The sequence below is a fragment of the Rhinatrema bivittatum genome, chromosome 2 (genome assembly GCF_901001135.1).
Source record: "Rhinatrema bivittatum chromosome 2, aRhiBiv1.1, whole genome shotgun sequence".
Lineage (NCBI taxonomy): Eukaryota > Metazoa > Chordata > Amphibia > Gymnophiona > Rhinatrematidae > Rhinatrema > Rhinatrema bivittatum.
The window spans coordinates 238694223-238706530 of NC_042616.1; the positions used below are offsets into that span (position 1 = coordinate 238694223).

Here is a 12308-nt window from a genome sequence, read left to right on the forward strand (position 1 = left end):
TTTTGGAAACTCTGTATCCAATATGTTCCGTTGTGCCTCTGGTTTCTATGTGACCATCAATGCATTAACCCAGGAGGAGGCTCCTTCCTGGAGTCCAGTATTTATTTATTTATTTAAAATCTTTTCTATACCGTCGTTAAGCTAGATGCCGTTACAACGGTTCACAATAAGGCACATAATTTCATGTTGCTTAAATGTGTTAAATTATATTAACTAATCAGGTGCCATCAAATACTGTAACATAGTTTCATATTAAATATTATGTAGTGGGTGTGATAAGTCATGTCTACTTCTATCTATATCAGCTATAAGATAAATTAATACTTAGAAGCTTCAAAGGAGGATGACTCTATACTGGTATCAGAGGAGGATGTCTCGTCCCCAACTCTGGGTCAGAGGACACAACAGTCTGTAGACCAGGTTGCTGAACTGAGGATGGCTTTCTTTGTTTTAATGCATCAAGTGACAAGAATGACACCCTTCAAATTCTCCTCTCCAGAATGTCAGATTTGTTTCCTAAAAAGGGAGTCTCTCTTACCTCAGGAGCTTCCATCCGAGGTTCTGGTAGGATCTAGCTCTCATCCATCTCTCTCTGTGGAAGGTTCTAGCCAGTCTGAGGAGGGAGCACAGGACACCACCATCTGGAGTTTGCCACGTGAGTATTCCCCTCCAAGATGACTGAGGTCCCTGCCGCGATCATCATTGGGGTAATGGATTAATGTCATTTCACTTCTTGGTTCGGAAGAAGGGTCTAAGAGGATTCCTTCAGACCCCTTACCTGATCTGCGCAGCATTCATCTCCACCAGAAGACCTCTCAATCTAAATTTCTGGACAAGCTGGGCAAAGTGATTGGAGTCAATGTTCCATAAATATAATCCCTGAACTGAGATCTTTGGGATACTTCAGATTCTGAGAATGCCTTATGAGCTTCTGTCCCCCAGTAGCCAAGAAATTGGATCTTAAGTACAGAGTACAACAGGCTCCAGGGTTTGGTGTAATCCAACTACCACACCAGACAGACAATGGTAATAGAGTCAGCACTAAAATGGACTAAAAAGACTAGAATCTTCTCCAACATCCCTCTGGGTAGGGACTCTAAGTTGTTGGATTGTTTCAGGAAGGTCTTCCAGAGTTCAATGCTCAACACCCATCACCCACATTATCACCCCCTAGTTACACAAGATACAATACTTAAGAACATAAGAAATAGCCATAGTAGGTCAGACCAAATGTCCATCAAGCCCAGCATCCTGTTTCCGACAGTGGCCAATCCAGGCAACAAGTTCCTGGCAAGTAACCAAATACTAAGTAGATTCCATGCTACTGATGTCAGTAATAGCAGTGGCTATTTTCTAAGACAACTTGATTAATAGCAGTTAATGGACTTCTCCTCCATGAACTTATCCAAACCTTTTTTAAACCCAGCTACATTAAATGCACTAACCACATCCTCTGGCAACAAATTCCAGAGCTTAACTGTGTGTTGAGGGAAAAATAATTTTCTCCAGTTAGTTTTAAATGTGCTACTTGTTTGTAACTCGAGCCGGTCATAACTCAAGGGCCCACAGAAGGAGAAATTACTACTTATCTGATAATTTCCTTTCCTCTAAGGAAGGCAAGCCAATCCACACAAGAGGGATTATGCACCTCTAACAGCAGATGGAGAGAGTAAAGCTGACGTCATGGACATATATCCCTGCCCCAACATCAGCCTGCCAGAATTCTCTGGAAAAGCCAAACTGTGAACAAAATGATTATACTTGAACATGACTATTAACAAGAACCACTCATGCTTCCAGCCAGTTGGGAATACTGAGCTCAGACAAAACAATTGACATTCACTAAACTGAGGGGCTAGTTATGACACTTACCAGACCTCCAACAAACAACAGGAACATCATTCTGCATTGTCCGCACCTAAAGGATGAACTAAAACAAGTCAATAGCCGAGAGTGAATCATGGATTGGCTTGCCTTCCTTAGAGAAAAGGAAATTATCGGGTAAGTAGTAATTTCTCCTTCTTCTTCACTTAGGCAGCCCAATCCACACAAGTGGGATGTATAAAAGCTACTCCTGAACAGGACAGGTGTCTGTTCACAGTACAGTCAACACTGCCCATGCGAAGGCGGCATCTTCCTAAGCTCGAACGTCCAAGCGGTAATGCTTGGGAAAGGTGTGTAAGGAGGACCACATCGCTGCTCGGCAAATCTCGACAAGAGACAATAATCAAAACTCCGCCCATGAAACTGCCTGAGCCCTAGTGGAATGCGCTCTAACTTGCTTAGGCAAAGGGATCTCGGCATCCACATAAGCAGCCATGATGACTTCCTTAACCCAAAGGGCTATTGTTACCCATGTCGCCGGTTCTGTTTACTGCCCCAATGGAGTACAAACAGTCGATCAGATTTCCTGTCAGTTTTAATAACTTCCAAGTACCACATCAGATGCTGTTTGAATCCAAAGTATGCAAAAGAGGAAACTCACTCTCATCTCTATCCAGCGTGGGGAGGGAAATAGATTGATTCAAATGAAATTCCGAAACCACTTTTGCAAAAAGGAAGGTAGTCTGAAGCTGGACCACCTCCGGAGTCACACACAGAAATGGCTCACGGCATGAAAGAGCCTGCAGTTCTGAACCCCGATGTGCTGAATAGATTGCCATGAGAAAAACTGTCTTCAAGGAAAGAAGCCACATGGAGAATCCATGCAGTGAATGAAAGATAAGACCCGCCAAGAAATTTAAGACCAGAAGCAGGTCCCACAGAGGCACCGGTAGCCACAAAGGAGGACAAAGATGCTTAACTCCTTTCAAGAATTGGGACACATCTGGATGGGAAGACAAAGATCCAACGTTAACTCGACCCTATAACAAATGAAAGCTGGCATTTGAACCTTCAAGATGTTAAGCCTTTAAGTAATCCTTCCTGTAAGAATTCCAAAATTAATGGAATTTCCATTTTGAGAGGCTCAGAACCTTTCTTCTCACACCAGGCCTCAAAAACTCTCCAAACTCTAACATATGCCAGAGACGTAGAAATATTTCTGGCACAGAGCAAAGTGAAAATTACTGCAGCAGAATAATAACTCTTCAATTGTTGTTTGAACGTAAGTTTCTTTGGGGATTCTGGGGGGTTATGTTTAAGCCAGTTTGACCTTGATGTTCATTGTTTAGTAATTTATGTATGATAGTCATGGATTTGTTTATACATTTCAAATGGGAACCTGAGTATGCAAACCCGATTTGGAAAGTATCGCTGACTTTGACGGGCAATCCTGCAGAAAATCTGTAGTCCCTGGAAAATTCCACCCAGGAAAATAAGGATGGGTCCATACCAGGCCCCATAAGCCCAAAGCAGATGCTCTCCAAAAGAACATCTCCTGAGGAGGTCTCTGTCGTCGGGTAAACAGAAGAAAGAGACACCCCCATAATGTCACCTTCAGCCCCACTCCCCTCGGGGAGGGACCAGAGTCAGCAAAATCAGTAGAGGGCAAGTCTCCTCGAGCATCCATGCAGCGCTGACCCAGACTCGCAGAAATCCCCGGCTGTATTGCCCTTATATGGCAAGCAGCACAGAACGCTAAGCGCTTAGATTTCTTTGTCACTGGTGTCATGCTTGCAAGTGGTCTTTTGCACGCCCAAAATAAAATACACTCTTCATCAGAAGCCTGCGGAAGTACACGCATAGAAAAACCCAGCATGTAACTACACGCACTAAAATATGCCGCGGCTTTGTGTGCACAAGTAGGCGCCCATGTGCAAGCTGAAGTCACTACACCAACACATGGTGAGAATGCGCGCACACAAGTGCGCAAAAACTCCAACATGGCCAACTACGTAGCTGAAAAGACGAAGGCTGGGAGTGGGGCCTAGCCAAAAACTGCTCAACCTGGCGAGCCTGCGCTGCCTCCCCACCTCAGTAAACTCCCCAGAGACGTGAGAGGGAAGAAGGAAAAGACGACCACAAATGCTGAGAGAAGAAGACCAGGTAAGGAAGGAATAGGGGACATAAATATCCATAATCTCTCCTTTTTTTTTTTTTGTTTACCTGAGCTCAGCCCTTCCTGGCTTAGAGTGTGATGGGTCTCGGCTACAGGGAGAGAGGGCAAAAGCCTTCACCACCGAAGCCTCTCTCGTCCTCCAACCACTTTTCTCTTTTTTTTTTTTTTTTTAAGTCCACGCCTGACTAGGCTGCAAGACTCAAGACACTCAGCTGAGGGAGGGACCTACCAGTGTCACCTCAGGAGCTTAAGCGGTTCTTGCAACTTTTCCTTTTCTTCTTATTCTTCCTCTTTTTTTTTTTTTTTTTTACTACAAATAATCCCCAGTAGGGAGATGCATGTCCACCATCCGCTGGAGACAGAGAATACTGGGGGGCTGATGTCGGGGCAGGGCTATATGCCCGTGACATCAGTGTTATTCCATCTCCATCTGCTGGCAGAGGTGCATAACCCCATTTGTGTGGATTGGCCTGCCTGAGTGCAAAGAAATAAGTGTTATATTCTTTTACAGACAGTAGTAAGCTGTTTAAAAGTCTCACTATCTAAATTCCCTTAAATTCTTCATATCTGAAGTTTACTGCTGCTAAATTTGTTTCCTATAAATTTTCAGAATGCAAGCAAAAATAGGTGATATAGCAATTGGCCTCATCTTCCTATGCCTCAGCCAACCAACTCATTTCCAAGAAAGCACGTTTTTTAGAGGCAAACATGAAGGCAGTATATCATCTGCTTCCAGAGAAAGGCGGGGAGACTTGGACTAAAGACAAAATCCTAGACAGCCAGTAACAGGGTATGCCACCTCCCAGAATCGGCATTTACTAATCCAGCTGCAGATCCAGATAACAGCTGTCTTCTCAAACTACGGAAGCTACACAAAGCAGGTCAGTCTTTTCTTTGTTACTGAAGTGCTGTATATTTTGCATATGGGGAGAGCGTGTTCTGCAATTATCTTAATACATGCAGGGTTTACTTTGAGCCGCTTTAGGATTAGTTTTTTCTGGAAGGTTTTTTTCAGTTTTCAGAAAATTGGATAGTACAGCCTCAAAATAAATAACATAAAGCAGTTTGTGATGTGTGATTAAGTTATGAAAATTATGAGACTGATCAAACAAAAGAGCTCCACACACCAGCAATGTTTGAATACAAAGATACAAGAGCAGTTTTCTGTTGCTCTTGGTATTTGTTGGTGTTTCTATGCAATAAAGACAATTTGTAATATGTCTTACTTTCACAAGAGATGCGGATATTCATCAATGGCAGTCAAAAAAAAAAAAAAAAAAGCCCTGAACATTTGGCAAAATAGTCCCAATCAAAACTTATTTCCTATGTAAAAAGCAACTGTTTAGTTTTTCTGGCATGACTAGAAAAATCACAAGTCTGTTACCTTTTTCAGCTATGCACATTTCAGCTGCAGCACTAAATTGAGTGACACTGAAAAAACGCGGCCCCTTAAATATTATGGGGCTGATTAATAAGATGCGCTGAAGCTGCCACGGCTTTGTACGTGCGGTTTCCTGCGCAAAGCCCTATACAGGGATGTAATAAGGGTTTTGGAGTGGGAAAAAAGCCTGTAGAACCAGCTTACTGACCCGCGTTTTTTTCTGCGTGAGTGCATGCTAATGGCATGCAAAAGAGGTGATTAGCTAATAATGGCCAATGCAGGGAGCCGCACTAATGCTAGTGTAGGTTTTTTATTGCGGGGTTTTTTACCGTCATGATCAGGGCACGAGGTAAGTGACAACACCGTCTTGGGGGCTATTTTATTCCATTGCTTGCATTGGTGTATGATTGCGTGTCCATGCAACTCTGGTGTGATTTAGATGATGGAGAATTCTTATTGTGTCCAGCTATTCCTGATACTGTGGTATATCCTGTGGCTTCAGAAAAGGATGACAGCAGGTGGCAGGACACAGAGGATCTGGAGGGAGCAGGCAGAGAGGAGGAATCGAGAAGAGCAGGCTGTTCCGGCTAGATTCATGATTAGCTAGGCGCCTTTCTGGGTGTCCGAGCAGCCTGATTCACACCCAGCTGAGCGCCTATCTCGGTGACTGAGCAGCAAGATTCGTGCTTAGCTAGGCACCTTTCTCGGTGCCCGAGCATCCTGATTCACGCCCATCTGAATGCCAATCTCGGCGCCCAAGCACCCTTGAAAATATTTGCCATGTTTTCTGCAGCACATAGTTATTCGAAATATTAAAAATACATTCCAGGGTCATACTTTCACTGAATGGGGATACTCATTCACTCACTCGCTTTTATGTGTATATTATCGGCACGGCTTTTCTATGTGGATGCTGTCGCTTATTACATAGGGCCTTACCATACTCAGGTACGAACATTTCTTCATGTGTGCATGGTTTTCTGTGGGGAAATAATTTGCATAATTTTTTTCTTTACATCCCACGGAGGCGCCAGCTTTAGCCATGTGTGGTGATCAAAACCCGCGCTTGTAACTAGGCCTGATTTGTCGCGGGTCTTATTACATTGGTCCCTATGAGAATTAGCTTAAAAAATAAATCATTTCTTGTAACATCTAAAGACTGAGCAGCAGGGGCTCCAAGGAATAACATTAGCTTCTATTGCTAAAGTGATGGAAAATTTGTTTAATCAATAATTTCTGGCCAGGCAATTTTACTGGCAAGTAATGGTGCTGCTGGAGTTTAATGTCAGAGTAGGAGCTTTAGGACTTTAAACGCAGAGAGCTTATTCGCTGAAAGTAGTGACTTAGACTACAAAAACAATATTTAAAGGAGAGAGAGAGAGAGAAGGTGAAAATCTGGTGGTGGTGTAGGGTTTGGGGGCCAGTTTTACATGCAGAGTGAGACATACAAACAACACAGTAGATCTCGGTGAAGATTTCATGTAATTTGGAGTGAGGAAAATCAGACTAAGATGAGATTACTTCAGTGTTCTCTCGCCCCAGCTTGATAGAACCCTGGTAGAGAGTCCATCAAGCTAGGGCAAGAGAACTTTATAGAAATCTCATCTTTACGTGACTTTCCTCATGCCAAATCATGTCAAACCTTCACCGAGATCTACTGTATTGTTTCTATGTCTCACTCTAAATGTAAAACTGGCCCCCAAACCCACCACCACCATCAAATCCTCACCTCGAGTTACTAGCTGGCCCTCCTTTAATGGTATAAATAGTTGACTACTATATGTACCACCCCAGAGGTGCTCTCTCTCTGTCTACTCCACTCCACTCCTCCCTCTCCCCAAAAATGAATTTGTGATATTTATCACAAATTGTGTTTTGGGCAATTCAGGCATATCGCACAGCTTAACACCAGGAAAAATGATGTCGTTTTTTCCGGCGTTAAACATGTGCAACAGTGTGCGTTATACTATTGCACACTGCGATGATGCCCCTCATTTTCATTGATCCCACCCCTTTGAACAAATTTGTAAAACTTGCATTCATGGCACCTGTTGCGATATCTATCGTGTGCGTTATGGTGTGCATTATGGCAATCTCGCGTGCGTTAATACCATAACGCATTTTGATAAATGAACCTGTGAGTTAGGAGCGATCCGGGGAACCTAACTTGGAAGAGTTGAGTTAGTTTGCTAAGTTATCCGACTAACTCTGATACACAGTGTTAGCTGGATAACTTAGCCAGCCAATTATGGTCGGCCAGCAGACCTGTACTAAAGTTAACTGGCTAACTTTAAGATAGCCAGATATAGTCAATAATGCAGCTGCACTGTTGAATAGGTCACTAAAGTTAGCCAGATAAGTTTATACGGCTAACTTTGCTATCCGGACTGTGTCTGAATATGGACCTCTTAGTTTCTAACTCATTGGAATGAAATGCACTCTCATGGCTAGCATTTGTGTTTTTGTACTGGTTTGCACAGCGATGTCATTCGGGTGAGACACTTCTCTTCTACATTTAAGGGGTTTGTGGCTTGCAGTTTTACTATGCTTGATTTTACAATCATATAAGAGAAAGAACAATGCCAACATATTTACTATAAACAAAAAGCTCTCCTATAACTTATTCCAAATCCATTTGTAATGTTTTTTTTTTCTTTTTCTTTCAGGCATTGCCATGGTGTGGCACCAAAACATCACTTTACAGGCCACCACGGAAGAGTACGATGAAGATTATACACACGAAGAAACAAACTCCACTTTAGACTATGACAATTATGAAATGATTTGTGAAAAAGAAGGGGTTCGAGATTTTGCTAAGTCTTTTCTGCCTGCATTTTATATGGTGGCTTTCATTGCTGGTATTGCAGGAAATTCTTTAGTGGTGGCAGTCTATGCTTACTACAAGAAACTGAAAACCAAGACAGATGTGTTCATCTTGAACTTGGCAATTGCTGATCTGCTACTGCTCTTCACTCTTCCTTTCTGGGTGGTAAATGCGATCCATGGATGGGTGTTGGGAACTGCAATGTGCAAGATCATTTCTGCTTTATACACCATGAACTTCAGCGTTGGCATGCAGCTCCTGGCCTGCATTAGTGTGGACAGATATTTTGCAGTAGCGAAGCCTCCAAATCAACAGAAGGTTGGAAAGCAATGCTGGATTATCTGTTTCTTTGTCTGGATGGCAGCCATTTTACTCAGCATCCCAGATTTGAACTTTAACATCGCTAAGAAAATAAGTGGTAGATATGAATGTGCTCCTGCCTATCCAGCAAACTTGGGCAATCTGATTAAAGCAGCAATTCATATTCTAGAAATCATACTGGGTTTTGTTTTACCCTTCCTTATCATGCTAATCTGCTATTCAGCTACTGCCAGGATTCTCATCAGGACGCCGAATATCAAGAGATCTAAGCCCTTGAAGGTGCTGTTGGCAGTGGTGACAGTTTTTATCATTACCCAGATACCATACAACATAGTAAAGTTCTGGAGGGCAATAGATATCATTTACTCCCTGATTACCAACTGTGCCATGAGCAAAACCATCGATATTCTGATTCTGGTAACAGAGAATATAGCCCTGTTCCACAGCTGCATCAATCCAATTCTTTATGCATTCATGGGAGCATCATTTAAGTTACATATCATGAAAATAATAAAGAAATGCGGCTACTGGAGAAAGAAGAACAGCCAAATAACTGAGGAGTTCTCTTTGAACACTGACAACCACACAGAACAAACAACCAGCTTTTCTTTGTAATAAGCATGATAATATTTTTACTGACCTGCAACAAGCGAGGCCTGGCCCACTGTCTTTGGGGCTGATGCAATAAATTTTGCGGAAAGCGCGCGTTGATTTTTCAGCGCCCACTTTCTTAGCGCACACAAGGGGGGCACCAAGCAATCTGCAAATTAAGGGGTCGCGCTAGCTAAACTGACCGCACGGCGGCTGCCAGTTATGAAGACTGACGCCGGTAAATTCGGCATCGGTTTTCATAACCGGCCATCTGCCAGTAATGAAAACGGGCACAGAGTTTATTGGCATCCGTTTTCATTACTGGCAGACGGCCGGTTATGAAAACTGACGCTGAGTTTACCGGCGTCAGTCTTCATAACTCAGCAGTCTGCCGAGGTTTTTTTTTTTATTGAAGAAGTACCGAAAAGCAGTTTTTTCTGCTTTTCTATACTTTTTCTCCGTGCGCTCAGCTATTGACGCCTGCTCCAGGCAGGCATTAATATCTGAGCGATAAATGTGCATCTGAGACGCACATTTATTTTTTTGAATGTGGAGTGAATGAGTAATAGCTTCTTTCACATGCATTTGTATGTGATGAGTGCTAACTTATTCACTCTGTGTTGTTCGCGCGTTAAATAGGCATTAATCCCCCTATTGCATTAGGGGGTGGATTAGCGCCTATTTAACCCGTGTCCGACAGTGGGTTAAACAGTGCGCTATTGTGAGCGCACTGTATTGCATCGGCCCCTTTGAATACAACCCTTGCTCCCAAAGAATACACACCTGACCCATATCTCAAGACCAGGTGTCATATTCTGACAACTGCACGTAAACCATTCACAATGCTGCAAAAGCTTCAAACTGAAAGGAAAACTCGAAACCATTGCAACCCCATTTTAAAAATAAATACACTTCATCTGGGAATGTTCCAAAGAAGAAAACAAATTTTCATAGCACCTCAATCTAATTTTCATATCAAGCCTAGGTCATTCTGCATGATTTAGTGTTTGGATAAATACTGTAAACTTAAACACTCCAAATGTGCCAGAAATACACAGACTAATATCTTCTTTGCTGGCAGAATTCAACTATGTTTTTTTTTTTTGCAATTAATAGTTCTTTCCAGGAGTCACAGATGTATATATTTAAAATTTGACAGTACATGTCACCCAAATACACCCGCCAGATCCTTTATCTTTTCTGTACTCTCTCATTGCTGAGCTCCAAGATTTGGGAAGTACAATTAAAGTGCTCCTCTTGCCTCCTCTAGTGGTACAGCATTGCTCTGCAGCATACTCAGTCACAAACATGCAAAGCGTGGAGATGTTACAAGCAGAGATTTGTAGGAAAGAAAACACTGAAACATCAAGGAGCACAGATATTTTTTATCAGACAAATTTTAAACCCCCCCCAAAAGAAAAACACCAAGTTATCTATGGAGAGGAGCTGATCTAAACAAATACTTGATCCACTCTCCTTCCCCCAGGCCCCTGCAAAAAAATAAAATAAAATAAAATAAAAAATGGTAGCGCTGTACATTTATATGCAGTGAAACTACACTGTTTCCTCACAGCCCAGATGAAAGGAGCACAGCTCTCAAAAGCTAGTCATAAACACCAATAGTTTTCCTCTTGCATATTTTTTTTTCTAACAGGCAAAATCTGCAATATGTAGCAGTCCCTCAGGATATTCTCCTATCTACCTGAAAGCTTCCCATTTAACTGGCTGTATCACATTGATCATCACATCAATTTAATGTAGGCTGCTTGCGTTTGGCTCCTGTTCCCGGCAGTCAGTGCTGATTCTCTGTTTATTGTGTCCCCTAATTAGCGGGGTGTACTGTATCTCTGTTTTAGAAGTCAGTTTCAGCTTACAAACAGCAGCTTTTCTGGTGTTGCAGAAGTGCATGTGCTGTACTCAAAAGCCGGCTGAGTGATATAAATATACCTACAGGACTCTTTGTACTAAGCATTTTTCTCAGAGATACAAACTGGGAGAATGCTTTAGTACACAAGCCTCACAGACTGACAGTGATACTCTTCTGTTTATAACTGCAATTGTACACATTGTATACCAGCATTGTTTGTGTCTTAATCTTATACAGAGGTAAAAATGTTTTGGATATTTCTTCCCATCTTCCATTGTGGGTAAAAGTATGAGCGTTGTTCACAGCATGTATCCTTCTACCCAAAGAGAGGCGGGGACAGGTCAGGGGGAGTGAAAATACCTGCAGAGATTTCATTTTGAAATCTCCACAAGGTGCGTGGCACCTGCTTCCATGCAAAGTATGTACATGCTGGCTGTATTTTGAAAGGGAAACTCTGTGAGAAGCTTCCCTTGGAAAATAAGCTTGACGACCTGTGGGTACAAGGTACAAAGTACCCGTGGGATGGCATGCTCCATGGGGAGTTTCATTATTGTTCTCAAAATGCTTAAAAAATTATATTTGGTCCCATCCTCTTTATAAACTCACGGTAAAGTGTTGGAGATAGGCACAGCTTTGAAAATGTACCGCTCAGCCATTTAGTTTCATCAGGAGAAGAATTAGGGGGCACTCCATGAAGTTAGCAAGCAGCACATTTAAGACTAATCGGAGAAAATTCTTTTTCACTCAACGCACAATAAAGCTCTGGAATTTGTTGCCAGAGGATGTGGTTAGTGCAGTTAGTGTAGCTGGGTTCAAAAAAGGTTTGATTAAGTTCTTGGAGGAGAAGTCCATTAACTGCTATTAATCAAGTTGACATAGGGAATGGCCTCTGCTATTAATTGCATCAGTAGCATGGGATCTTCTTGGTGTTTGGGTACTTGCCAGATTCTTGTGGCCTGGTTTGGCCTCTGTTGGAAACAGGATGCTGGGCTTGATGGACCCTTGATCTGACCCAGCATGGCAGTTTCTTATGTTCTTAGGAGACTGTACTTAGCCACTCATACTCTGGAGCCGATACAATACAGTGCACTCAGCCAAGCGCATTGTTTAACCCGTGGTTGGATGTGGGTTTTGGACACGCGTCCACAACCCCTTATTCTATAAGAAGATTTGCGCGTCCAAAACGCGCGTTCAACCCCAGAGCAGGTGTTAATTTCAGAGCAGCCCAAAAACGTGTACAGAAAAGCAGAAAATACTGCTTTTCTGAACTTCCTCCAACTTAATATCATGGCCATATTAAGTCGGAGGAACCAAAAGAACCAAA

At 42.5% G+C, this 12308-nt stretch overlaps 2 protein-coding genes across 3 annotated transcripts in view; one reads left to right on the top strand and one right to left on the bottom strand.

Moving 5' to 3' along the window:
- ACAD11 (acyl-CoA dehydrogenase family member 11) overlaps positions 1-12308 on the bottom strand; it is a 289500-nt gene that overhangs the window by 127912 nt on the left and 149280 nt on the right. The window lies entirely within an intron of this gene.
- Positions 4766-9402, top strand: ACKR4 (atypical chemokine receptor 4). The gene is made up of 2 exons (XM_029589310.1): positions 4766-4881; positions 8048-9402. The coding sequence occupies exon 2, from the start codon at positions 8056-8058 to the stop codon at positions 9139-9141; it is 1086 nt and encodes a 361-aa protein (XP_029445170.1). The 5' UTR covers positions 4766-4881; positions 8048-8055; the 3' UTR covers positions 9142-9402.